This window comes from Mycteria americana, chromosome 26, assembly GCF_035582795.1.
Source record: "Mycteria americana isolate JAX WOST 10 ecotype Jacksonville Zoo and Gardens chromosome 26, USCA_MyAme_1.0, whole genome shotgun sequence".
In the NCBI taxonomy this organism is placed as follows: domain Eukaryota; kingdom Metazoa; phylum Chordata; class Aves; order Ciconiiformes; family Ciconiidae; genus Mycteria; species Mycteria americana.
The window spans coordinates 2,741,935-2,767,818 of NC_134390.1; the positions used below are offsets into that span (position 1 = coordinate 2,741,935).

The 25,884-nt window shown below is 62.9% G+C and overlaps 1 protein-coding gene across 6 annotated transcripts in view; it reads left to right on the forward strand.

Moving 5' to 3' along the window:
- Positions 1-24,657, forward strand: part of LRP1 (LDL receptor related protein 1) — a 92,971-nt gene extending 68,314 nt beyond the window's left edge. For 3 of the 6 annotated variants that reach the window (XM_075525388.1, XM_075525390.1, XM_075525393.1), the window contains 48 exons: positions 564-753; positions 1,174-1,378; positions 1,607-1,799; positions 2,256-2,381; positions 2,482-2,610; positions 3,099-3,218; positions 3,919-4,032; positions 4,507-4,656; positions 4,943-5,077; positions 5,603-5,719; positions 5,963-6,091; positions 6,569-6,691; positions 7,142-7,282; positions 7,368-7,555; positions 7,827-8,010; positions 8,235-8,320; positions 8,691-8,810; positions 9,212-9,399; positions 9,659-9,864; positions 10,083-10,271; positions 10,498-10,646; positions 11,311-11,404; positions 11,859-11,975; positions 12,080-12,199; positions 12,738-12,860; positions 13,244-13,369; positions 13,613-13,729; positions 15,640-15,746; positions 15,957-16,089; positions 16,352-16,471; positions 17,014-17,136; positions 17,406-17,549; positions 17,640-17,774; positions 18,041-18,160; positions 18,457-18,728; positions 18,820-18,998; positions 19,278-19,384; positions 19,609-19,725; positions 20,106-20,282; positions 20,680-20,820; positions 20,898-21,071; positions 21,160-21,321; positions 21,600-21,774; positions 22,127-22,231; positions 22,437-22,501; positions 22,774-22,861; positions 23,043-23,187; positions 23,556-24,657. In XM_075525388.1, coding sequence (XP_075381503.1) covers positions 564-753; positions 1,174-1,378; positions 1,607-1,799; positions 2,256-2,381; positions 2,482-2,610; positions 3,099-3,218; positions 3,919-4,032; positions 4,507-4,656; positions 4,943-5,077; positions 5,603-5,719; positions 5,963-6,091; positions 6,569-6,691; positions 7,142-7,282; positions 7,368-7,555; positions 7,827-8,010; positions 8,235-8,320; positions 8,691-8,810; positions 9,212-9,399; positions 9,659-9,864; positions 10,083-10,271; positions 10,498-10,646; positions 11,311-11,404; positions 11,859-11,975; positions 12,080-12,199; positions 12,738-12,860; positions 13,244-13,369; positions 13,613-13,729; positions 15,640-15,746; positions 15,957-16,089; positions 16,352-16,471; positions 17,014-17,136; positions 17,406-17,549; positions 17,640-17,774; positions 18,041-18,160; positions 18,457-18,728; positions 18,820-18,998; positions 19,278-19,384; positions 19,609-19,725; positions 20,106-20,282; positions 20,680-20,820; positions 20,898-21,071; positions 21,160-21,321; positions 21,600-21,774; positions 22,127-22,231; positions 22,437-22,501; positions 22,774-22,861; positions 23,043-23,187; positions 23,556-23,696 — 6,809 coding nt within the window. In that variant the 3' untranslated portion in view covers positions 23,697-24,657. Of the gene's footprint in view, positions 1-563; positions 754-1,173; positions 1,379-1,606; positions 1,800-2,255; positions 2,382-2,481; positions 2,611-3,098; positions 3,219-3,918; positions 4,033-4,506; positions 4,657-4,942; positions 5,078-5,602; positions 5,720-5,962; positions 6,092-6,568; positions 6,692-7,141; positions 7,283-7,367; positions 7,556-7,826; positions 8,011-8,234; positions 8,321-8,690; positions 8,811-9,211; positions 9,400-9,658; positions 9,865-10,082; positions 10,272-10,497; positions 10,647-11,310; positions 11,405-11,858; positions 11,976-12,079; positions 12,200-12,737; positions 12,861-13,243; positions 13,370-13,612; positions 13,730-15,639; positions 15,747-15,956; positions 16,090-16,351; positions 16,472-17,013; positions 17,137-17,405; positions 17,550-17,639; positions 17,775-18,040; positions 18,161-18,456; positions 18,729-18,819; positions 18,999-19,277; positions 19,385-19,608; positions 19,726-20,105; positions 20,283-20,679; positions 20,821-20,897; positions 21,072-21,159; positions 21,322-21,599; positions 21,775-22,126; positions 22,232-22,436; positions 22,502-22,773; positions 22,862-23,042; positions 23,188-23,555 lie in introns of those variants that run through there. The other 3 variants (XM_075525389.1, XM_075525392.1, XR_012778824.1) reach the window with 3 other exon arrangements.
- Positions 24,658-25,884: the final 1,227 nt, after the last annotated feature.

A 25,884-nucleotide genomic window follows, 5' to 3' on the forward strand; every position in this document is an offset into this window, starting at 1 on the left:
TTTTTGCTGCTTGTTAATGAGGGAGGAAGGATCCATGTACAGTTCAAGTTCCTGGCCTGGGAGCCAGAGGGAAGGTCTCCCTGGCTGGCCACAAGTCTTCGTCTTGTCGCTTCGTGCCTCTGGGCCTCAGCTCTCCCCAGGCAGAGGGAGACCCTTCCCAGTGCCGCTGCTGCGGGGACAGGGGGACTCGGAGCAAGGCCCGGCCAGTGCAGGGGAGATGATCAGAGCACGAGCTTGAAAGCCAAGTTCAAGTCCTCGTTTCATCGTAGGTGAACGTCACTCAGCCTTCCTGCAAGGAAGTGTCGTTACCTGGTCGGTAGCAGAGGTCTGCCCAGGGGGCCCCTCAAGTCTCCTGGGGTCTCAGCCCGCCCGTTAGCACAGACACCAGCCCAGCCCTGCTGAGTCCCCTCAGGTGCTGCTGCATTGGCGCCATGTTAGCAAGGACCCGGAGCCTCTGAGGGATGGTTCTGGGGTGTAATTAAAAGCAGTAACTTCAGGCTGCCAAAGAAGCCTTGCAGGAGCACGGGCTGGACGCGACTCTTGCCTGTCCTCCCCTCCTGCAGACGTGGGCTCGGTGGAGGGGCTGGCATACCACCGCGGCTGGGACACGCTGTACTGGACGAGCTACACCACCTCCACCATCACCCGCCACACCGTGGACCAGAGCCGCCTGGGGGCTTTCGAGAGGGAGACAGTGATCACCATGTCGGGGGACGATCACCCCCGGGCCTTTGTGCTCGACGAGTGCCAGAAGTGAGTGGCCATTGGTGGTCCAGCCAGCCTGCCTGGGGTCCATGTGGTCCCAGGGCCAGCGTCCAGGTGGACACCGCTCCACTGGGGAGGAAGCACTGGTTCCCAGCACAGAGAGTATTGGACCCCAGGGAGGAAAGGCCCTGTGCCCCCGCTCCCCACACATCCTTCCGCACCCCAAAGCAAAGACAGAAACCCTGTCCCATCCCCTCCTCTGGCCGGCTGTTACCATGGGGTACCACATTTCCCAGCCGGCTGCAGTGGCCTTATTCATCCTCCTCCCACCCCTTTTTATGCAGGGACAATGTCCCATCCATCCCAAAGTCCCTGGAAGCCCCACAGCAGCAGAGGGGTGGGCTGAGCCAACACGTACGTGGCAGAGAGCTGGGGTTGCAAAGGCATCGCCTGTCTCTTTCCTTCCAGCCTGATGTTCTGGACCAACTGGAATGAGCAGCACCCCAGCATCATGCGTGCCACCCTCTCTGGTGCCAACGTCCTCATCATCATTGACCAGGACATACGGACACCCAATGGGCTGGCCATTGACCACAAGGCTGAGAAGATCTACTTCTCTGATGCCACACTGGACAAAATTGAACGCTGTGAATATGATGGCTCCCACCGCCACGTGAGTCCAGACCTGGCCCCAGCAGCAGAGATGAGGGAGGAGAGCAGCGAGTGTCGAAACTGGGGCTGGCGTGTTGTCAGAGGAAAGCAGAGCTGTTCCTGGGGCACGGGGGCAGTTGGGCCGTCCCCTGGGGCAGACACACAGGAACAGGCTGCACTTGAGGTGGTGCTGGGGGCTGCGTCCCGCAGCCAGGTTCCCTCATGCTCACGGTTTGCCCATGTCCGGCAGGTGATCCTGAAATCAGAGCCAGTGCACCCCTTTGGCCTGGCCGTCTACGGCGATTACATCTTCTGGACGGACTGGGTGCGCAGGGCTGTGCAACGAGCCAACAAGTATGTGGGCACCGACATGAAGCTTCTGCGTGTTGACATCCCCCAGCAGCCCATGGGCATCATTGCTGTGGCCAACGACACCGACAGCTGTAAGGACGCCCTGCGCATCGCCCGCAGCCTCACCGCCATGGGCCCCTGCTCCCCTGCCTCTGCCAGACCTCTGCCCCCTCTCTCAGGCGGCTCAGCCCTCTGCCAGGCAGCGCTGCTCTTCTGCCCTGTCTGCAGGCCAGGGGAAGGGGGAACCCATCCCACCGTCCTTCCTGGCCTGTCATTGCCCCTTCGGGACCCTCACGCCAAGGCCCGTCCATCTCCAGACCCTGTGCAGGCTGAAGAGAGACTTGAGACTTTGCCCTATTTGTGCCTTTTCCAGGGCATCCTCCTTGCAAGATCTGGGGAGATTGGATGCCCCCAACCCCATGCATCCCCTGTAGCCCCATCTGAAGAGCTTGGGGAGGAACCCCTACTTTTCCTTTCCCCAGCAGGGAGGACAAGGGGAAGGGACTGCTGAGACTGTTCTTGGTGTGACTGCTCTCCGTCTCTCCTAGGTGAGCTGTCCCCATGCAGGGTGAACAACGGCGGCTGTCAGGATCTCTGCCTGCTCACGCCCAAAGGACACGTCAACTGCTCCTGCCGTGGCGAGCGCGTCCTGCAGGAGGATTTCACCTGCAAAGGTGGAGGGGAGGTGGAAGCGGGAGCTGATGGGGATGGGAAGGGGAGGAGGAGAGGCCGATCTCAGTCTGGCAAAGCTGATGTTCCCTGCGCCCTCCCCAGCCCTGAATTCCACCTGCAACGTGCATGACGAGTTTGAGTGTGGGAACGGTGACTGCATTGACTTCAGCCGGACCTGCGACGGCGTGGTCCACTGCAAGGACAAGTCAGATGAGAAGCAGTCCTACTGCAGTAAGGTTCCTCCTCTTGCTGCTTTGCTCAGACACACACACGCACCCCCTGGCATGCGCAGGCACCCTGCTCGAGCTGTCAGCTCTGTTCCGCAAAGGGAGCCAGGACTCCTAGGTGTCTTCTCATGTCCTTCAAGTGCTCGCAGTCCCTCTTGCCCTCCCAGAGATGGGCCCAGCCAGGCCAGGTTTTAAGAGCTCCAGACCTTTTCCAGTTTTGCGGGGCAGGCTGGAGAGTGGGACACCCTGAGCCGACCCGGTGGGGGATGCAGCACCCTCCCTCTAGCACCAACCCTCGCTCCTCAGCCAAGAGGGGTCTCTGCGGGGCAAAGGCCAAGCTTACCCCTGCGATGTTGCCGGCACAGCACGAGGGAGCCTGTTTCCTAATGCTGCCTGCGTAGTTTCTTCCGCTGCTGAAGGGTCCCTGGGGAGCTGAGACACCCGGGGGCACCGGCCCTCCCCTCGCGCTCACCTCCTCCTCCTCCCTTGCAGGCAGCCGCAAGTGCAAGAAAGGTTACCTGCACTGCATGAACGGGCGCTGCATCGCCAGCCGCTACTGGTGCAATGGCGTGGATGACTGCGGGGACAACTCAGACGAAGTGCCATGTAACAGTAAGCAGGCTGGCTGGCTCCCGGCCAGCCCTTGCCAGGACTCAGTCAGCTGTCTGGGACAGGGACAGAGGCTTCGGGAAAGAGTTACCTTCAGCTTGACAGGATCAGAGTGGAGCCAGGGCTTAACAGAGAGTCAAGGTCTAAATCCTACTCGCGCTGCTTGTGCCACAGATGACTTTGTAAAGCTCACTCCCTGGCAGCTGGGAGGAAGAACTCCCGAGCACAGTTCTGCAGCACCCAGAGCCTCCCGAGAGCAGTGGTTTGACACCCGGGAGGAACACAAGGCGATGACGAGGCGCAGTGTCGCTGCTCCTCCTGGCTCCTGAGAAAAGGGCACCCGAGCATCCCCAAGGGCAGCATCCCTTCAGAGCTGCAGGGCTGCAGGAGCCTGTCTGCTTGGTTCAGAACTGACGGGGAAGGTCAGGAGCTTCCCTGAGCCCGTCCAGGCCTGCTAGTGACAGGCCAGCTCGGGAGACAAGCTCAGGCTGCCAGGCAGCCTGCGTGAGCCAGAGAGGCACCAGGTCTCAGCCAGGAGGGGAGCAGAGCTGGGAGCGCAGGATCAAGCAGTCCGTAGCTGTGCTGGGCAGCAGGTGTATGTGCATGCATGCACGTCCACAACTCAAGCAGGGGCCGTGGGGTGGCTGTATGTGCTGGGTCCCCCAGCCCAGCCTCATCTGTTGCGGGGGCTTCCCCCTTGCAGAAACCAGCTGCGCTGCTACCGAGTTTCGCTGCCGAGATGGGAGCTGTATTGGGAATTCGAGCCGCTGTAACCAGTTCATCGATTGCGAGGATGCTTCGGATGAAATGAACTGCAGTGAGTGCCCCAGCTGCTGTCCCATGTTCCCTGCTGCCTCCCCAGCTCTGCCCTGATGCAGCTCTGGAGCTACTCCTGCCCTCTGCGCCTGCGGGCAGGGGCCTGGGTCCCTGCACCTCGTTTCAGTCTTTGGGACTTGTGCTGAATCGGGGGGGAGAAGGGCCCTGGCTCCCATCCCATCAGCAGAGGCCAGCCCAGGTTAGCCTGCCGGCTGGAAGCAGCCCCAGCCCATCACTGCAGCCCCTGATGCCGTGCTTGGCACCTCACCACCTGACAGCCTGTCAGAAGCGCTTAACATGGTCCCAGCAGCTCGGGGCACACGTGGGGCAGAGCCAGCTCGGTGCTGCTGCGGGGAGGGAACGGCTGTCAGCAGGAGGGCGAGGGCTCGTGCTGCATGGTGGGAGCTGGACCAAAGGGCTGTGCTGCCAGCAAGCAGCACCCGTCACCCGGGGCTCCTGGTGTGGTTCCTTGCAGCCGCCACTGACTGCAGCAGCTATTTCAAGCTGGGGGTGAAGGGTACCACGTTCCAGAAGTGCGAACACACCTCTCTGTGCTATGCTCCGAGCTGGGTGTGTGACGGGGCGAATGATTGCGGAGACTACTCAGATGAGCGCAACTGCCCAGGTGAGAGCGGGGAGAGGAAAGGGGGCTCAGGCCTAGGAGAGCAGGGGCATCACGCCAACCCTCTGGCTGGGTGCTCCCCTTTGGGGTCTGTTTGGGCGGTGGATGCTTTGTTTGCACACCGGGAGCATCGTCCTTTGCCTGCGCAGCTCCTGCATGGATGATGCTGCAGGGCGCTGATCGTTGTGGGATCACAGAGGGCTCTTGGGGAGGAATCCTTTGGAGTCGGGCAGTTCTGGGTTGGGTGCATCCGCGCCACCACCCTTACTGACGTTTCCTCACAAACCAGGTGGAAGGAAACCCAAATGTCCAGCCAATTACTTCGCCTGCCCAAGCGGGAGGTGCATCCCCATGACTTGGACCTGCGACAAAGAGGACGACTGCGAGAATGGAGAAGACGAGACTCACTGCAGTGAGCGGCAGGGTGGGGAGAGCAAGGGACTCCAGGGTGATAGCACGGGCTGGCGAGCGCAAGAGTGCTGGAGGGGAGGCAGGACCCTCTCTTCTCTCTAACGTCCCTTTGCCAAGGATGAGACTTCTGATTCTTCCCCCTCTGTGGTCTTATTCCACAAGCTTGGGCTTTTAACTGTGACCAGTGCAAATGTCCTTGTGCGTTTGTTTGCTCAGCACATGCACGAGTGTCCATGGTCATTTTGAGGATGGCCAGTTACGGCTCACTTGAGCTACGTTTTTAGTTCCAACCTCCCTGAACAAACCCCAAATGGTGCTTAGGAACTGGGGAACCTCCCCGGCTCCAGAGCAGGGAATCCCACACCAGTCCTACAGCTGCAGTGCCCATCAGCATGGCGTGTGGGCACTGCCAGGTCTGGGCGAGCAGTAGCCCCAGCCCTGGAGCCCAGCTGGCCCAGCCTGGCTATGCTCTGCTGCCGTGTCCTTCCCCCTGCATCGCCCCAGCTCTGACCCCTCCTTTCCTCTCCTCCTCTTCCAGACAAGTTCTGCTACCCCGTGCAGTTTGAGTGCAGCAACCACCGCTGCATCTCCAAGCTGTGGGTGTGTGACGGGGCAGACGACTGCGGGGATGGCTCTGATGAGGACAGCCGCTGCCGTGAGTCTGCTCCAGCCCCTGCTCTGACCTCTCTCAGTCCCTGTCTGTGCTGCTGCTCCATCTCTGTGTATTCCTGCTTCTGCCCATCCCTTCTCCCACCCTTGCTTTCCTGTGCCGTGGTCCTCACTGCTCTCCTGGGTTCCGTATCTTGGGGTCCCCCTGAGACGTGGGGCACATAGCCCAAGAGTGCCAGTTCTCATCGGTGGGGGTGACTGGCCTCCTTCCTGCTTCTCCCTTCCCCAGGGCTGACCACCTGCAGCACGGGATCCTTCCAGTGCCCAGGCACCTACGTGTGCGTGCCAGAGCGCTGGCTCTGTGATGGAGACAAGGACTGTGCGGACGGAGCTGATGAGACCCTCGCTGCCGGCTGCTGTGAGTCCACCGAGGGCTGGGTGCGTGCCGGGGCCAGGGGCTGGAGAGGAGCTGAGTGTAGTGCAGGCAGAGCTGCTTGGGGGGGCTAGCCCCACTCCCCGGGGTCCCTGTCGGTAGCAGACAGGATGCCTCGTCCTGGCCACTTCCCTGACAGGCTTGCAGGAGGAAACTGCAGCGCTGTGGTCACAGCAGACCTGGAAATGGGGATGTTTGGGTGCTTTTCCCTGGCTGTGGGGAGAGGAGGAGCATCATCCCGCAGAGCAATAGCCAAAGGCACCACGTTGCCCGGGTGCTGTTCACAGCCACGGGGCAAGGGCCGCAGGCCTGGGCTCAGGCTGGGGGCTGAGGAGTGGGAGTCCTTGCCCTGTCTGGGCCGTGCCTCAGCTCTTGTCCCCAGCGCCCCAAGACGAAGGAACCGGGGGGCAGGCAGGAGAGCACGCGGTCTGGTGGGGGGCTGACAGCGATGCCTCGTTGCAGTGTACAACAACACGTGTGACGAGCGGGAGTTCATGTGCAGAAACCGCCAGTGTATTCCCAAGCACTTCGTCTGCGACCACGATGATGACTGCGGTGACGGCTCGGACGAGTCCCCAGAGTGTGGTGGGTGTCCACGGGATGGGGGAGGACAGCAAAGGCCATATCTCCTGTGGCACTGGCCCTGGCAGCCACACTAGTCTCCTGGGCTTTGAAATGGGACCCTGGAGGGGTCTTCATCATCCAGAAGGGGTTTGACGTGAGAGCAGGGTGAGGGGGAAGGAGGAGAGGGAGCGGGAGGGGTTCGGTGCTGGAGAACTGCAGGAGAGCTCTCCCCCCCCCAGCTCCGCTGCAGGGTGTCCTCCCTGGCACACAGCAGTTTTGGAGAGGTCCAAAACCACCCGTATTTGCTGCCTCCTTGGCCCCTGTGGTGCAGCCCTGTCCCGAGGTGGGCTGCAGGGAGGTTTGGGCACCCGTGCCACGGCTCCACGCAGCCCAGCCGCCGCAGTGCCCCTGTCGCTCCCGGCTGGCTCGGGGAGGTGGGCCACGCCGTCTGAGCTCGCCGCCTTCCCACAGAGTACCCCACCTGTGGCCCCCACGAGTTCCGCTGTGCCAACGGGCGCTGCCTCAGCAACAGGCAGTGGGAGTGTGACGGCGAGTTTGACTGCCACGACCACTCCGATGAGGCACCCAAGAACCCACGCTGCACCAGCCCAGGTACCCGCGGGGGCTGCGGCCGGGGACTGGGGCCGCCTGGCTGGCTCACGCTGACCACTGCCGCCTCCTCTCTGCCCCGCTGCAGAGAACAAGTGCAACGACTCCTTCTTCCTCTGCAAGAACGGGAAGTGCATCCCAGAGGCGCTGCTTTGCGACAACAACAACGACTGCACGGACGGCTCGGACGAGCTCAACTGCTTCATCAATGAGTGTCTCAACAAGAAGCTGAGCGGCTGTTCCCAGGAGTGCGAGGACCTCAAGATTGGATACAAGGTAGGGGCCCACAGGCTGGGAGGGTTGACGGGAGGGATGCTCTCCCGCTCCCTTCCTCCTCCACAGACACTCTTAGCGTGTGAGGGTGCTTCTGTCCTGTGCCAGCTGGGCAGAGGACGCGCACACGGGCACCTTTGGCCCATGCTGGTGTGTGCTGCTTTTGCGTCTGCAAGCTGTCTGTGCCTGAGCCCACTTGTCCCATGGTGATGCCTGTCATGTCCCAGCATGCAGGCCCTGGATATGTCTAACAACTCCGGCTTGCCTCCTGCAGTGTAGATGCCGTCCTGGGTTCCGGCTGAAGGACGACGGGAAGACGTGCATTGACATCGACGAGTGCTCCACCACCTATCCCTGCAGCCAGAAGTGCATCAACACTCTGGGGAGCTACAAGTGCCTGTGCATAGACGGCTACAAGCTCAAACCTGACAACCCCACCAGCTGTAAAGCTGTCACAGGTGAGAGCCAAGAGCAAGCTGTGGAAACAGGGATGCTCTTCTGGCAACCATGGGATGCTGCTGGTGTTGGAGTTGGTCGCGTTGCTCCGCAAGGTGAAGTAGCTGCACCTGACTCATGAAGGAGAGCCGGGAAGCAGCAGGGCAGGGAGAGCGGCATGTCCTCAGGGGATCTGCCCATATCCCAGCGGCGCTTCCCTGACACATCTCGTGGTTTCCCTGTGCAGATGAAGAGCCCTTCCTCATCTTTGCCAACCGATACTACCTGAGGAAGCTCAACCTGGATGGCTCCAACTACACGCTGCTCAAGCAGGTGCGGGGGGAGCTGGGAGCAGGAGGGGGCACCAGCCCCTCGTGGCTGGGGGTTTGGGGTTGGAGAGGGGCCCTGCAGGGCAGGAGACCTGCCAGCCTGGGAGTTTGGGCTCATGGCTTTCCAGGCAGCGGTAGATCCTGTATAAACAACAGCTCTCACTATGAGTACGCAGGAGGTCCCGTGTAAACAGTAGCTCTTTGGTAGCAGACCTTTATAAGGTAGGGGCTGCACAACAGTTGTCTGTAGATGCTTTTAACTTCTCTGCTGCAGGGACCAGGAGTTGAGGCCGGGGGCTCCCTGGTCTTTGTAAAGCCCCCATGACCCTGTGCTAGCAGGTGAGGCTGTTTCAATGCTTCTCCCTTCCTCCCAGGGACTGAACAACGCGGTGGCTCTGGATTTCGATTATCAGGAGCAGATGATCTACTGGACAGATGTCACCACGCAGGGCAGCATGATCCGCCGCATGCACATCAACGGGAGCAACGTTCAGGTGGGGGACTGAGGCACCCCTCAGGCACCCCTGCTCTGGGCAGCTGGTCCTCACCCACCTCCTGCACAGAGAGGCTTCCTGGAGGGGTCCAGACTGGCACCAGGGCCACCAGGGAAGAGGGCACAAGCCCTGCTGTGGGGGTCATCACTGGGCTCCAGGGCATCAGCCCAGGTTGCTATGGGGATGTTTTGCAGCAGCATCCCAATCAGAGGTGGGCTCCACGCTGCCTCAAAGCAGTGGGCAAGGACGGTTGGGGGAAGAGAGGCATGAGGCAAGGGAGCTGGGCAGGACCCTCTGCAGGGGCGATGTGCCGGGGAAGGGGGACGTTGTCATCCCTGAGGGACCGGGGCAGGATCTGGTTCTCCCTGTCCAGCCCCAACTTCTCTGTTTCCTCCCAACAGGTTCTTCACCGCACTGGCCTCAGCAACCCCGATGGGCTGGCTGTGGACTGGGTGGGAGGCAACCTGTACTGGTGCGACAAAGGCCGGGACACCATTGAAGTGTCGAAGCTCAACGGCGCATACCGCACCGTGCTGGTGAACTCGGGCCTGCGTGAGCCCCGGGCACTGGTGGTGGATGTGCAGAATGGGTGAGAGCCTGGGGGCCCTGGACCTTCCCCTCTACGTGGGGAGGGGGCTGGTGGCCCCCCTGCCATCTTGCCATAGTCCTGGAGGCTGGGAGATGGGACGGGGCCTTCCCTCCTCGCCTCCAGGACGCCTGGCTGCTTCTCCCTGCCCTGCACCCACGTGCCCAGGCGCCTTGGTTTAGCCACGCAACGGGCAGAGTGCGGCCGCTGCTGTGGCTTGGGCTGGACTCAGCCTCCCTTTGCTCTTCTCTTTCATCCCCAGTTACCTATACTGGACAGACTGGGGGGACCATTCCCTGATTGGGAAGATCGGCATGGATGGCACCAACCGCAGCGTCATCGTTGACACCAAGATAACTTGGCCCAATGGCCTCACCCTCGACTACATCAACAGCCGGATCTATTGGGCCGATGCACGGGAGGACTACATCGAGTTCGCCAGCCTGGACGGCTCCAACCGGCACACGGGTGAGAGCGCCAGGGCTTCCAGGGGTGTGGGCTTTGGATCGGTCGTGGGAGCAGGAGCCAGGGCTGCTGGGTACGGTCCCCAGCTCCGGCAGCTCCTCTGTGCCTCTGACCAGGGGAAGAGGTTTGTTCCCTGGCTGAGCTGTCCCTGGAGAAAGGCTGTGCTGTCGGGGGGGTGGCGTGGGGCAGCCCCTTGCTGAGCTGCCCACTCCCCCTTGCAGTGCTGAGCCAGGACATCCCGCACATCTTTGCGCTCACCCTCTTTGAGGATTTCATTTACTGGACCGACTGGGAGACCAAGTCTATCAACCGGGCCCACAAGACTACGGGAGCAAACAAGACCCTACTGATCAGCACGCTGCACCGCCCCATGGACATCCACATCTACCACCCCTACCGCCAGCCTGACGGTGAGCCGCGGGGCTGGGGCCAAGGGGCTGGGGTGGCCCTGGCGCTGCAGAGCAGCCCTGGGCAGGAGGCTGGGGCTGGGCACGACGTGCGAAGGGATGCCAGGTCGGGCAGGGGGTGGAGGAGGGGAGTGTGCGGTGAGAAGGATCTTGCAGCTGGGGGTTGAGGTGCCACCCTGAGGGTCCCCCGCCTTGGTCTGACTCGCAGTTGTCTCCCTGCTCTCCCCAGTTCCCAACCATCCCTGCAAGACCAACAATGCCGGCTGCAGCAACCTCTGCCTCCTCTCGCCAGGCGGGGGGCACAAGTGTGCTTGTCCCACCAACTTCTACTTGGGCAGCGATGGCAAAACCTGCGTCTCCAACTGCACGGCCAGCCAGGTAACAGCCTGCCTGCACCTGCCTGCGTGGACATCCTGCCTGCAGCGAGCATGTGCCTGTGCTCGTGTGTGTGTGTGTGTGTGTGTGTGTGTCTGTGCTCGTGTGTGTGTGTGTGTGTGTGTGTCTGTGTCTGTGTCTGTGCTCGTGTGTGTGTGTGTGTGTGTCTGTGCCTGTGTGTGTGTGTGCGCCTGTGTGTGTGTGTGTGCGCCTGTGTGTGTGTGCGCCTGTGCGTGTGTGTGCCTGTGTGTCTGTGTCCCTCCTGCTGTGGTTTCACCAGGTCCCAGCTCCTCTGCTTGTGCTGGTGCCTGCGCTGAATACTGGGTGCTGGTGTGCACACGCCTTCTCCAGGTGCAGGCAACACCTCCCTCCTGTGGCACTTCCCAGCACATACAGACTGCAGTTGTTTGGGGGTGCCCAGGGGAACCAGAGACCCTCCAGCTCTGGATTGACCTTCTGTCTTCCCTCCCTCAAACCCCAGAGGCTGTGTGGGGTGGGCTCAGGGCTAAGGCTTTGCTCTAGGTCACGACACAGAGTGTCCTGGGGGTGCCTGGGAAAGGATGGCACGGAGATCAGTGCCCTTAGCAGAGTTCCCTGGGGACAAAGCCTTCTGGGGTCCTCCCTCCCCATTCTGAGCCACCCTCACAAGCTCGTCTCTCCGTCGCAGTTTGTCTGCAAGAATGACAAGTGCATCCCTTTCTGGTGGAAATGCGACACCGAGGACGACTGCGGGGACCGTTCGGACGAGCCGGAGGACTGCCGTGAGTACCAAGGGCGGCTGACCACAGCCCACGGTGTCCCAGCACCCCGGCCACGCTGCCCGGCTCTTGCCAGCCCTACAGCATCTGTGTGTTGTCCAGAGCAGCCTGGCGCTGCTTGTGCAGCTGGTCCCCCAAAGCCCTGCTGTGGTTCTGGCTTCAGGACAGCACTGCTGCTCCCTGCTCAGCTCCGGCGGAGAGGAGGGCCACCCCAGTAACGGGGCTTAGAGAGCAGTGGGATAACACACGGTCCCTGCGTGGGGTATTGCCCCGTGGAGGACAACAGCCAACTGCTGGTCTCAGAGCAGAGCTGCCCCTTCACTGCGCCAGAGCCCAGGGTGGAGTGCTGGTTGCTCAGTCCCTGCTGAGGACCCCAGAGGGGAAAGCAGGAGGTTAAGGTTTGCCCTGAAAATGTTCCCCAGAGCAAACATTTCACCCTGTCTTACTCGCCCCACAGCTGAATTCAAATGCAGGCCAGGGCAGTTCCAGTGCTCCACGGGGATCTGCACCAACCCAGCTTTCATCTGTGATGGAGACAACGACTGCCAGGACAACTCAGATGAAGCCAACTGTGGTAGGTTCTCCACCTCCCCTCGTAACCCTCAAACCCCAGCAAGGCACCCCAGTAGAGCAGAGATGCAGCATGTCAGCTTTTCACTGTGCTGCCTCCCTTCCCAGATATCCATGTCTGCCTGCCCAGCCAGTTCAAATGCACCAACACCAACCGCTGCATCCCTGGCATTTTCCGCTGCAATGGTCAAGACAACTGCGGTGATGGCGAGGATGAGAAGGACTGCCGTAAGTGGGGAGCTGTTAAGCGTGTTAGGGATGGGGAGCATGCACAGTCATGGGTGAGGAGTTCAGTGCTGCATCAGATCCGTGTCTTTGGGTATTGGCTTCTCTGCAGGCTGTCTTCTGGGTGGTCCTGCCCCTGGGCACGGGGCTTTCTCCTTACCTCTGCTCTGCGTAGAGCCTCTGTCTCCTGTCGCCCTGCTGCCCCTGCAGACACTTCTGTTTCCTAGTGGAAACGAAATCCTTAAATCCCTCAGAGTGGCAAGTTCAATATTTGCCGTGGATTTGTACTGAGCCTATTGCACAGCTGAGGGATCTTGTGGCTTCTGCCCTGTCTCCCTGCAGCTGGTCGAGTCTTCTGGGTCCACCACAGGGCTCCACTCCCCTCCCCTCTCACGCACATGGTCATCAAGCATGGCCAGACACTTGTGATGCCCAGAGCATCTGCATGCCTCTGCTCTGTGGGGCAGTTTTTGTGGGGTGGTGGCTGGCAGACCCCTGCCTGCCTCGCTGCCTTTCCTGACTCTGCTTCTCCCTCCTGCAGCGGAAGTGACTTGTGCCCCCAACCAGTTCCAGTGTGCGATCACCAAGCGCTGCATTCCCCGCGTCTGGGTGTGCGACCGGGACAACGACTGTGTGGATGGCTCAGATGAACCTGCTAACTGCAGTAAGAAGCCCGCACAGGGAGTGGGGGGTGGGTCTGGCCACACCAAAACCGGGAGGTCCCCCACAGCCAGTCACGTCTGTGTGTCTTTGCCTGCGGGATGGCAGGTCCCTGCTCAGTCCCTGCAGGTGCTGTGGGCAGTGGGTGACGGTGGTGGTGGCTCTGCCTGGATCTGTCCCGCTGAGATACTCCTCTCTGACTTCTCCCTGGAGAACTGCTTGAAAGGGGGGGATCTTGCCCACCCTGTTCCAAGCAAGGGTGCTGCTGTCAGCTCCAGGCTGCTGGCACAAGGTGTTCATCAGCCCTGCAGAGAAAGAAATATGCCTATCCAACGTTAACCCCACCTCCCCTCCCCATGTCCGTGTCATCTTGTTTCTCCCCGCCAGCACAAATGACGTGTGGTGTGGACGAGTTCCGGTGCAAGGACTCAGGCAGGTGCATCCCAGCGCGCTGGAAGTGCGACGGGGAGGACGACTGTGGGGATGGGTCCGACGAGCCCAAGGAGGAATGCGGTGAGCAGGGACTGGGGCTGGGGAGACGAGCCCAGAGGGCATCTTGTGGCACCCCTTCCCTGAGGGTCGGGCTGCCCTGGCGCTGTCTGTCCTCTCCACCTCCCCGGTGTGCTGGTGCTGCTCCTTTTCTGAACCACGTGGGCAAGGCTGGGTCAGAGGGAGGCTGGCAGAGAGCAGCACTGCCCGCCCTGCTAGCTGGTGCAAGGGCAGTGCTGATGCCTGTCCCTGTATGGTCCCTCCCAGACGAACGCACCTGTGAGCCCTACCAGTTCCGCTGCAAGAACAACCGCTGTGTGCCGGGTCGCTGGCAGTGCGACTACGACAACGACTGCGGGGACAACTCGGATGAGGAGAGCTGCAGTACGTGCCACCTTCGAGTCTTTGCTATCCCGGGAGCCAGCTGTGCAATGGAGAGGGGAGCGGTTCAGGTCCCCCCAGCCCCTCTGCCTGCTGGTGCCCCCAGCTACAGGGGGGGAGCATCAGGCTGGCTGGGGCTGATGGCTGGGGAGCCTGGGGAGCAGCCTTCTCCCCCTGGACAGAACGCTCCTGACTCCAGGGGTCTGGCTAGCCAGGACTCCTGGTCCTGCAGCCAGGGCTTGGCTACTGGCTGCTCTGAGGAGAGGCCCCAAGTGAGACAGGTAAAAGGGAGGAGGTGACCCCAACGCTCTCCCTGGCAGGCAGCGCACGGGCTTGCCCGCAGGGCTCACGGGTGCCTCGTCCCACTCATGGTGGAGCAGCTTAGCTTTAGACCATCACCCTGCGCTTTTGGCCCCAGCCTGACAGGCAGCACCCTTTGAACCAGTCTGGCCTGGGAAGGCAGTGGGGACACACTGAGCCTTTGGGAGGGGAGCTGTGGAACCAGCTGAACCCAGGTCACAAACCTGGACCTGGACCAGCGTGTGGGAAGGCGGCTAGTCCCCAGAAGCTGTGGCAGACAATCAGGTTGCTGCCCTTTAATGAGTTACTGCTTGTTAGCGGAGCTGTGCCAGCACCCGCCCTCCTGAGCAGCAGAGGACTGTGACCGTCTGTGTGGACGAGACAGTTCCTGGGGCTCTGCTGCGGGCGGGAGCCTAGTCCCATCCCTCCGGAGGGGCCCAAGCTGCCCATGGGAGGGCACCGAGGTCTGGTGCCAGCTGCAGGGGCCCAGGCAGAGTCAGACCCTCTTCCCACCATGCAGCACCCGCCCTGGGTCCCTCTGTCTCCCTGCAGCTCTGTAGGGTGCAACTTTTTTTTCTTTTCTGTTGATTTCATGTTGTGTTTTTGAGTTTGTGCCATTTCACTTCATCTTATGTTTTTCTCCATTTTCACACTGTCGTTATGGGGCGCTCAGAGGTAGGTTCCTGCCAAAATCTTTTAATTCCATGTACAGTCTCTCTAAAATAAATGAAGACAATAAATTCCAGGTGAGGGCAGAGGGGTCGGGACTGGACAACCCAGGTGGATTTACTGAGCATCAGCACCAGCACCTCCCTCCACTGCAGCCACAGTCAGGGAGGGTCCAACCCTGCTGCCTCTACTGCCGGGGCCCATGCATGGCTCATACTTGGCTCCAAAATCTGTCCCCACCTGACCCTTCCTCCTCCAGCTGGACACCCCCTGCCCGCCTCTTTCCCTACAGTCCTGTTGGCTTCTGCACTGCGGCCGGCGGGGCCGCCTGCCCCGACACGTCCTACTCCTGGGGCAGTGGGGAGGGGAAGGGTCCTGAGAGCCCTCCCAGGCAGAAGGACGCGCCGTGTGCCATCCTCCTGCAGACGGATTTGGCACCAACTGCCGGTGCTGGCCCCGCAGGTGCATTGAGCTGCAAGGGGGAGTCTGTCCCAGTGCCCTGCGAGGTGTGCCGGCTCTGCCAGACCTGGCCAAGGCGCCGCTGCCTTTCCTCTGCCCACAGCTGCCGGTGGGGCAGCAGGCACGGGCAGCAGGGAGCTGTGGGGCCAGTGCTGCCTTTGGTGGAGAACGACTTGGGGGACATGTGCAGCCGGGAAGCTGCCAGAAGCGAGTCTGTAGCCATAGTACCGCCCGAAAACCCCATTTCCCTGCAGGGAGCTGGGAGCCCTGGAGCGGGATGGGAAGGGGACTGGGAGGTGGTATCAGTCATGCCCCTCTCTGGCAGTTCCCCTGGCTCTGCTTGCACCCTGCCCTGTCCCCAGTGCCACTGGACGTGTGTCTGTGTCAGCCTGTGCCCCCCAAGCTGTTGCCCAGGGAGACCTTCTGCCCCCGCAGCCCTGCCTGCAGCCCTACTCAGGGGGACGCCCTGTGTTCTCTGTCCCCAGCGCCTCGGCCCTGCTCGGAGAGCGAGTTCTCGTGTGCCAACGGCCGCTGCATCGCTGGCAGGTGGAAGTGCGATGGGGACCACGACTGTGCAGATGGCTCTGACGAGGTATGGTACCAAGGGCAGAGGCTCCCTCCCAGCACCTTCACCCTGCCCGTGTGTGGGAGTGGGGACATGTCCCACCCAGTCTGCCTCTGCCGGTGGTCACCCACCACCAAGGGGGGCTGAGAGCCTGGTCCTGGGTGCAGTCACGGGACGGGAGGCTGCCTCAGCTGGGGCTGTCCTTGCCGACTGCTGTCCTTTGCCCTTGGCCTGCAGAAAGACTGTACACCACGCTGCGAGTTTGACCAGTTCCAGTGCAAGAATGGGCACTGCATCCCCATGCGCTGGCGCTGCGACGCCGATGCAGACTGCATGGACGGCACTGACGAGGAGAACTGCGGCACTGGGGGTAACAGCAACGCCGTGTGGCTCCCTCGGGTCTGGTCGTCTTCCCCCCCGACCTCGTGTCTCCTGTGTCCCCACTGTGGGTGGGAGCGCTCCCCTGTGCATGTGTCAGCACCGCTGTGCCCGGCCCCAGGGCGTGCACAGACATATCTGAGCCCTAGAGAGCCCCCAGCTACGCTGGAAATTGGAGTTGCGGCCCCAGACTGGCGTTTTGGCAGCCAGGCAGCACTGACTGACATGTCCCCTCCTGCCCCATGCTGTCGCAGTTCGCACGTGCCCCCTGGACGAGTTCCAGTGCAACAACACGCTGTGCAAGCCCCTGGCCTGGAAGTGCGATGGGGAGGATGACTGCGGGGATAACTCAGATGAAAACCCCGAGGAGTGCTGTGAGTGACACCGCGTTGCCTCTCCCCGCTCCTGGCAAGGCCCCTGCCTGGCACACATCTGCCCGCAGGGGCAGCAGCCCGCCCCGAGCACCCGCACACCAGGGAAGGGTGACAGGCCCAGAGCTTGGGCACCACCCGGGTAGCCGGGGGGGCTGTGGGTACTTCTGGCAGCTCTGCATGTCCCCTCTAGATGGGTCCCCTTGGGGGTGGCCGGTGGGGCCAAGGGGGCAGGAGGTGGCTCCAGTCGAGAGAGCGGAGTTGCAGAGGTGCTGAGCTGGGCATGGGGCTGGCAGTGGGGAGCGGGAGCTGAGAGGGCAGGGGGCTGGGTGAGAAGAGGGCTGACCCTCCTGCAGCTGGGCCAGCAACCGGGCAATTGTCTTTGCTTCAGTCTCTTTGCTTTAGTCTCTGGAGCCTGCTCGCCCTCGTGGGACAGGCCTCCCTGGAGAGCGGGCAAAGGCCGAGCAGCAGCTCGTGACAAGTGTGACAGCCTGGCTATGGCGTCTCCTTTCACCGTCACCGTTTGTTTCTGTTTGCTGGTGCAGTGAAATTCCAGTGTCCCCCCAACAGACCGTTCCGCTGCAAGAACGACCGGGTATGTCTGTGGATTGGGCGACAGTGCGACGGCATTGACAACTGTGGAGACAACACGGATGAGAAGGACTGCGGTGAGTGGGGCTGCCCATGGGCACCACTCTGCACCCGGCATGGACAGGGCAGTGGGTCGCTGCTGCCCTCAGGCTGGTCCTCACAGAGCCCTGGGTTTAGCCCAGGTGTTGGGGTTTGCTTTGCCCACTGCTTCCCAAAACCGGGAGGCAGGCGCAGGTGTCCTGTGTCCCTGCCTGGTCCCTTCCCGCACCGTTCACACCCTGTGGCTCCCGCGGGGCTGGGTGCCCGGGGACACAGAGCGTCACAGCTGCTGCCCGTGCTCCTGCAGAGTCACCCACGGCCAAGCCCAAGAGCTGCAGCCAGGACAAGAACGAGTTCCTGTGCGAGAACAAGAAGTGCATCAGTGCCAACCTCCGCTGCAACTTCTTTGATGACTGTGGAGATGGCTCTGACGAGGAGTCCTGCTCCCACGGTGGGTGGGGAGCTGGGGCATTGGGGGGGCCGAGGGTGGATACCGGGGAAGCCGCGAAGGCACAAGTGCTGACGGTGTGTCCCGCCCCAGACCACAAGTCATACGACTGCATGACCAACACCACCATGTGTGGAGACGAGGCCCAGTGCATTCAGTCGCAGTCCACCACATACTGCAAGTGCCGCAGAGGCTTTCAGAAGGTGCCAGACAAGAATTCCTGCCAAGGTACTTCCCGCTGGTGCCAGAGGGGGCTCAGGGTCAGGCCATCGGTTTTACAGTTGCTTTTTGCCAGTAAGATGTGTCTTCATGCCTGTGGAGTGGCTGGGGCATCAGAAATGGTGTCCTTGGGACACAAACATAGGGAATGGGGAGAGATGGGGTCTCTGAGCCCTGGATAGCACAGACCAGCCCCCAGAGAGAGGCCAGCCCTGGCTGTGTGCATGGGGGCACCCTCCTGGTCTCCCCCCTGACTCCCATCTCCCGCTGCCCAGACGTCAACGAGTGCTTGCGCTTTGGGACCTGCTCCCAACTCTGCAACAACACCAAGGGCTCCCACGTCTGCAGCTGCGCCAAGAACTTCATGAAGACGGACAACATGTGCAAGGCAGAAGGTCAGGAGGGAATGGGGGTGTGCACAGATCCTGTGCGTGCCCGTGCCGCCCTGCAGGACCCAGCCGCTCTTCCCTTCCTGCTCCTCCTCCTCCCCCTGCACCTCTGCCCACCCTTCCTTCTGGCACTGCCGAGAGCAGGTGCCAGGCTCTGCCGGTGCCGTCAGTCTGTCCTTCTCTGGCAGAGCAAGCCCCAAGGGGGTGCCAAGCTCCCAGCGACCCCATCCCCTGCCCCACCGTGGAGCTGGGCTGACCCCCTGCTCCCGGCCCAGCCTACACCAACAGCTCCTCCTCTGCAGGCTCCGAGCACCAAATCCTCTACATTGCGGACGACAACAAGATCCGGAGCATGTACCCCTTCAACCCCAACTCGGCCTACGAGCCAGCCTTCCAGGGTGATGAGAATGTGCGCATCGATGCCATGGACATCTACGTCAAGGGCAACAAGATTTACTGGACCAACTGGCACACGGGCAGGATCTCATACCGGGAGCTGCCTGCCTCTTCTGCTGCCTCCACCGCCTCCAACCGCAACCGGCGCCAGATCGACGGCGGTGTCACCCACCTGAATGTGAGCTCTGTCAGGGGCATGGTGGAAGGCACCAAGGCTGGGCTGCCAGCGTCCCCTGCCCTCACCTCTCCCCCTTTTCTGCCCTTCCCAGATCTCAGGGCTGAAGATGCCACGGGGAATTGCCATTGACTGGGTTGCTGGGAACATCTACTGGACAGACTCGGGGCGGGATGTCATTGAGGTGGCACAGATGAAAGGCGAGAATCGCAAGACACTGATCTCAGGCATGATCGATGAGCCCCACGCCATCGTAGTCGACCCGCTTAGGGGGTGAGAGCCCTTTCTCCCTTCCCTCTGCCCAGCCCTCACCCCAGCTCCTCTCACCACCAAGCCCATCCGTGGTGGAAGCTCCCTGTACCCCAGCATCACTCTCTGTGTCAGCTCGAGTTGCTGTGCCTTGGAGTGAGCTGCCCCATCGGGGTCACGCCAGTGACTCTAGGATGCTGCGGGAAGAACGCGGGAGGGTTTGTCTGCCAATGGGGCATCAGACCGTCCTGCTCTTTCCCTCCTTCCTCCCCTGCTGGGAATGACCTCCCGTGTCCTTTGCAGCACGATGTACTGGTCAGACTGGGGCAATCACCCCAAGATTGAGACAGCTGCTATGGACGGGACGCTGCGCGAGACCCTGGTGCAGGACAACATCCAGTGGCCAACAGGTGAACAAAGATGGGTGCCAGGGGGGACATGAGGGGTGCCAAAGGCCTTGGCAAGAGGGACGTACAGCCTGCTCATGTTGGGGAGGCTTGGCCTGAGAGCTCTGAGCCCCATGGCAGGAGTGTGTAGGGGCAGCAGGGGGGCTGCTCTGCTGGCCACGTGGTCAGGAGGGGCTCGGGGTGCGCTGGGGGCCCGTACCTCACCGGGGGGGTGTGTGCTCCCTCAGGCCTGGCTGTGGACTACCACAATGAGCGGCTGTACTGGGCTGATGCCAAGCTCTCCGTCATCGGCAGCATCCGGCTAAACGGCACCGACCCCGTCGTGGCCATTGACAACAAGAAGGGTGAGCAGCACCCGAGACCCGCTGGAGCGGCAGGGAGGAGAGGGTCCTGCCCGGGGGTGATGTCCCTGGGCTGGGGTCCCAGCACAGCACAGCGCCCCGGCTCCCCAAGGCCCCTGGCCTGGGTTGTGCTGCAGAGCAGACCCCAGCGCTGAGCCAGGGATGCTCAGCAGATGGCAGTGAGGGCAGGTTTTCCTCGTTAAATGCTCCACAGCAGGACCAGAGCCTGCTGGCACTGCTGTCCCCCCAACACTGTCCCACTCATACAGGGTGGGAGACCCTGGCCTCAAATCCATCCAAAACCCCTTATCAGCCCTGCCCAAGGCAGCGAGCAGCCAGCCGTGCCGCCTCTGCCTGCACATGTTCCCTCTTCGCTTCCCCAGGGCTGAGCCATCCTTTCAGCATTGACATCTTTGAGGACTACATCTACGGTGTCACCTACATCAACAACCGCATCTTCAAGATCCACAAGTTTGGGCACAAGGCTGTCACCAACCTGACATCTGGCCTCAACCATGCCACCGACGTTGTGCTCTACCACCAGTACAAGCAACCAGAGGGTGCGTGCCGGGCCTGGGACCCCCGCCCTGCTCCCAGGGTGGGAGGGAGGTGCCCGAGGCCTGATCCCTGATGCGGGATGTCAGAGGGTGAAGGGAGTGCTGGCAGAGCTTGGGGCAAGAGGGGACTCAGCCACCCAGCTTCCCTGCCCAAAGTGGGGGGCATCTGGATGGGCAGAGCAGGGGGGGTTAGTGGGGAGGGAGGTGGATTGGGGGGAGGCCAGCTGCAATGGCGAGCTGTCAGCTGGCGACCCCAGGGCGTTGGGGGATGAGCACAGGGCTTGGGCAGCTGTGGGGCCGTAGGGGATGTCCTAAAGCTGTTGGGGAGTAGTTGTTTGCCAGGAGGGCTGTGGGTCACCCCACCATCCTCACCCCATGTCATCCCCTCCCCTCTCGGCAGTGACCAACCCTTGTGACCGCAAGAAGTGCGAATGGCTCTGTCTGCTCAGCCCCAGCGGCCCCGTCTGCACCTGCCCCAACGGCAAGCGCCTGGACAATGGCACCTGCGTGGTCATTCCCTCGCCCACCGTCTCCCCTGTTGGTAGGTGGTCTGGAGGAGGAGGAGGAGGGGGGGTCTTGCCCGGCGTGGTCCCGCTCACCTGCATCCCTCCCTCCCAGTGCCCACCACCGACACCTGCGACCTGGTCTGCCTGAACGGCGGCAGCTGCTTCCTCAATGCCCGCAAGCAGGCCAAGTGCCGCTGCCAGCCGCGCTACAACGGGGAGAAGTGCCAGATCGACCAGTGCTGGGACTACTGCCAGAACGGGGGCACGTGCGCCGCCTCCCCATCGGGTGAGGCTGCTGGGGGCGAGCCTGGGGGTCGAGGCTGGTCCTGGGCAGGCAAACAGATGGGGAGCATGCTAATGGCTCTTGTTCTCAGGCATGCCAACCTGCCGCTGCCCCACCGGCTTCACGGGGCCCCGGTGCAACCAGCAAGTGTGCACCGACTACTGCCTGAACAATGGCAGCTGCACCGTCAACCAGGGCAACCAGCCCAACTGCCGCTGCCTGCCCACCTTCATTGGGGACCGCTGCCAGTACCGTGAGTGCTGCCTGCCCGTGGCGAGGGTTGCTGGGGACACCGCCTGGGAGGTCAGACTGCTGGGTGCCCCCCTTCTGGGGGATGCTCTTTGGGGACCTCTGGGGGCAGCACCTGAGAGGTTGGACTCCCAGGTCCCCCTCTTTTGGGGGATGCTCTCTGGGGCCCAGGGTGGTGTGGTGCTCCGTGGGGGACTGGGGCTGTGAGCAGCCCTGCAGAGGGGCCGGTGGTCCAAGGGGCTGGCGTGGGGCTGCCCACCCTGACCCGACTGTCCCCTGCAGGGCAGTGCTTCGACTACTGTGAGAACGAGGGTGTCTGCCAGATGACAGCCACTGGTGCCAAGCAGTGCCGCTGCCCTCCGCAGTTCGAGGGCACCCAGTGCCAGGACAACAAGTGCTCCCGGTGCCAGGAGGGCAAGTGCAGCATCAACAAGCAGAGTGGAGAAGTCTCCTGCATGTAGGTGCCGGGGACATCAAACTCGAGGGAGGAAGAGGGGATGGTGGGCACAAGGACCCAAGAAAAAAGCTGTGTCCCGATCATTGGGGATCAGCCACAGCTGAGAGATGTTGGGTCAGTAATTCAGGGCAGCTAGGAAATCTGGGAGACCTTGGGACCCTGGGAGGAGGTGATGGAGGTGCCTCTCCCCCAAGCCCATCCTGATGTTCCAGCAGCCATCGGTGTGGCACAGCTGTGAGCCGTGCCGGAGGGATGAGCTAACAGCCTCCAGCGAGCAGAGTCCTGGGTGCTGGGTGGGGGGGCATGGGGCAGGCTGGGGGTACACATGTGCCTGATCCTCTCTGACCCACAGCTGCCCAGATGGCAAGATAGCGCCCAGCTGCCTGACCTGCGACAATTACTGCCTGCACGGCGGTACCTGCTCCATCAGCGACAAGACACAGCTGCCTGAGTGCCTGTAAGCAGAGCTGGGAGCTTGGGGGGCTGTGGGGGGGGGGGCTACGGGCGGGCTACTTGCCCCCCCCAAGCAGAGGGGGCACATGACTGACAGACCCCAATTTGTGTGCCCCCCCCCACGCCCAGGTCTGTGCCCCATGTCTCCCTCCACCTCCCCGCATGCTGTCCTGCCCCTGCTAACCCCGGTGCTCTCCCTGCGCTCTCAGGTGCCCGGCGGGGATGACTGGGACACGCTGCGAGGACTTCATTGTCAGCGAGCAGCAGAGCAACCGTATGTATGGGGCAGTCCTGCCCCGGGAAGCACCGTGAGGCCCGGCACCAAACCAGGGCGGGGGTCGGGGGCACATCTTTGCCTGTGAAGCCAGGATTGCCCGGTGCCCCGTGCAACTCCTGAACCCCGTTCTCAGGCGGAGACGGGGCAGGTCCTTTGGCGTGGGGCAGGGCCAGCCCAGGCTGCTGGACCCACTGCTGCCTGGGGCTCGGGGCACGCGGGCACCGGCCCCCACACACACTCTGACTGTACCTGCACCTCTCGTCCCACAGGAACAGCGTCTATTGTCATCCCCATCCTGCTGCTGCTCATCCTCCTCATGGTGGTGGCTTTTGTCTGGTACAAGTGGAGGATTAAAGGGTGAGTCCAGGCTGTTGGGGGTTGGGAGAGAGCATTACCTTGGCAGGATGGAAACCTTCCTTGCACGGCTTGAAAGCCTCGATTGTGTGGGACAAACAAGCAGGACCACTGGTGGGGTGGGGGCCCCGTTTGCTGCATTCCGTGTTGCTGGCGCTGACCCCCTGTCTCACACTTTCCCCAGCGCCAAGGGCTTCCAGCACCAGCGGATGACGAACGGTGCCATGAACGTGGAGATTGGGAACCCCACCTACAAAATGTATGAGGGGGAGCCTGATGATGACGTGGGGGAGCTGCTGGATGCGGACTTCGCCCTGGACCCTGACAAGGTGAGGAGCGGGGCCACCATGGCACGGAGGGGCCGTCGGCTGTGCAGGGTCCAGCCTGAAGCAGGGGATGCAGAGGGGGCACATGCCGAGGCGGGGGGCATGTTGCTGCAGCAGTGTCAGGGCTCCCTGGGGCTGCTTTCTGTGCAGAGGAGGCTGGGGGGCTCCCACGGGGCTGCAAAGGCTTTGGGGGTGGAGGCTGTGGGGAGGGACGGTGGCAGCCGCAGGGTCAGTGGTGCTGTACGGGGAGGAGGTCATGGCTGGTGCGGGCTCTTGCCGAGGCACCCCGGGGCAAGGGACGCCTCTGGGGACTGCTCTGCTGGGGAAGGAGGTGTCCGTGCCCCCTCCCACCTGCTCCCCCCTCTTCTCAGCCCACCAACTTCACCAACCCCGTCTACGCCACGCTGTACATGGGCGCCCACAACAGCCGCAACTCGCTGGCTAGCACGGACGAGAAGCGGGAGCTGCTGTCGCGGGGCGCGGACGATGACCTGGCAGACCCCCTGGCATAGGGGCAGGACGGGGGCGAAGGGCCGCCGGGCCACAGTGCCCGGGCCTGGCACAGACACCCATTGCAGGAGGCGGGCGGGGGCCGGGGAAGCCAAGAGCCACTGTATAAATGTACAAATGAAGGATTATTACTTTTCTATGTGAGCAGTATTATTACCTGTATATTCCCCGGTACCAGGCCTCAGCGCCTCTCATTGCCAGATCCGGCTTTGGTTTATTTTAAATCTCTTTACATTGGGCCCCCCCTCCCTCCTCCTCCCACCCGCGGGACAAGCCAGCGTTTCGGAGCAGGGACGGTGCCACAGTCGGTGTGCCAGGAAGAACTCGCTGGGGCTGCTGCAGCCGGGGCTGACAGGAGACACGGGGTTACTGCTACGTGGGGCACAGGCAGCAACGGCACAGGCAGGAGGGAGGCAGAGCGGGGGCCGCACGCTCCCCAGCTCTTGGCTCTGGCCCCCCTGGCCCCTGCAGCTCCCCTCTCCGGGGGCCCTGTTTCCTTCCCCCCCAAATCTGCTGCTCCCCGGGTCCCCCCTTCTCCTGCAGTGTGGCCTCTGCAAACCTCCCTTGGCCCTCCATTCCTCTCCCTCCCCCCCTTTTCCTCCACCGATCCCCTCCCTCCCTCCCTCCCTCCCTCCATTTTCAGCTCTGCCCGACTGTTACAGGGGACAGGGACGAAGGCCCCCACTGCTGCCCCCAGCCCCGGGGCAGTGCGGAGGGTCCCCATCCCCGGCGGGCCTGGCCCTGCAGCCCCTCGCTCCGGCTTGTCACCTGCACCTCGCCCACTCTCCAACATGCACATTTTTTAACAGGAAAAAAAAAACACAAACAAAAACATGGAAATGACCTAGCTTTTATAGTAGAAGTAAATAAACGCATGTGGGGGGGAGGGCGGGGGGTGACCCCATCCTTTTATTGGGGGGAAATGTTTTAATAATTTTTGCTGGATTACTTTACAACTAAACAAAACAGATATTGTTATAAATAAAATTTTTAAAAACTGAAGAGCAGGCTGCTGGTTGGTGGGAAGGGACATGCTGGGGAGGTGGCCGGGGGGGGGGAGCCCAGGCACTGGTGCCAGCCGGGCCCCGGGTCACCGGGTGCCGTGGCCCTGATGCCCTCGAAGCCCAGTGGCGGCAGTTGCGGCCCGGGGAGCGGTGCGGAGGGGTGTCGCAGGCAGGGGGAGTGAGGCAGGAGGATCCCATCGGGGCCTCTTGCTCCACCGGGTTGCCCTGGGTGTGCGTGGAGGGGGGGCACAGGGTTTTCCGTGTAGGACCCCGGAAGGGAGGGAAGGGAAGGGAGAGCCGAGCGTGCCCGTGCGCGTCGCGCTGCCCGGGTGCTCTCTGGCTGTGCCGCTTGGGGCGACGCGTGTGCGCGCACGCGTGTGCGCGGCTGCTCCCCGCGGCCGGCGGCACCTCCCGGGGCGGGGCGCCCCGCTGAGCGCCCCGGGGCCCCGCGCTGCTGCGGCCTCGGCGCCGGCTCCTTCCCCTGCGCTGCGGGGAGCAGAGAGAGCCCAAGGCACCGGGCGCTGAGCCCCGGGCACCGGCGGCGCGCGCCGCCCCGGAAGCCGCCACCAGGTGGCGCCGCCGCCCTCGAGAACCGAGCGGGGCTGCACGCGCAGCCCGCCTGCCCCGGCGTGCCCCGCCGCCGCGCGCGGCCCCCTCCGCACGGCTCCCGCCGGGGGCGGGGGACGCTTGCCCGACGTCTGCCCCCCCCCCCCCCCCGCGACCGCTCGCGTGTCCCTGCCGCTCCGCTCCGCGCCCCGGCCACTCCCCCCCGGCAGCCTCGGGCACCGGGCGCTGGGCCGCGGCCGGCAGGGGCGGCCGGGGCAAGCGCTGGGTGCTGAGGGCGGGGGGGGGGCGGCTCGAGAGGGGCCGCCCGCACCCCTTGGACGGCGGAGGGGGCCGGAGGGCGGGGCCGGAGGGCAGGGCCGGCCGGCCAGGGCCTCACGTCTGCCCCGGCGGGCTCGGGCTGAGCGGGCCGGGGGCGAGGGCTGGCCTGTGCTCCGGGTGTCAGGCCCTCGGGCCAGCGGCCGCGTCCTGCCCTGGCCACGCGTGTGCCAGGGCTGCAGCAGCAGAGCCGGGCACGGGTTGCGAGGGGAGCCCAGGGCCGCGGCGGGGCCCCGTGGCACCCCCAGCCTGCGGCTCGGCAGAGCGCGTCAACCCTCAGCACCCTCCTTGCCAGCATCCGCCT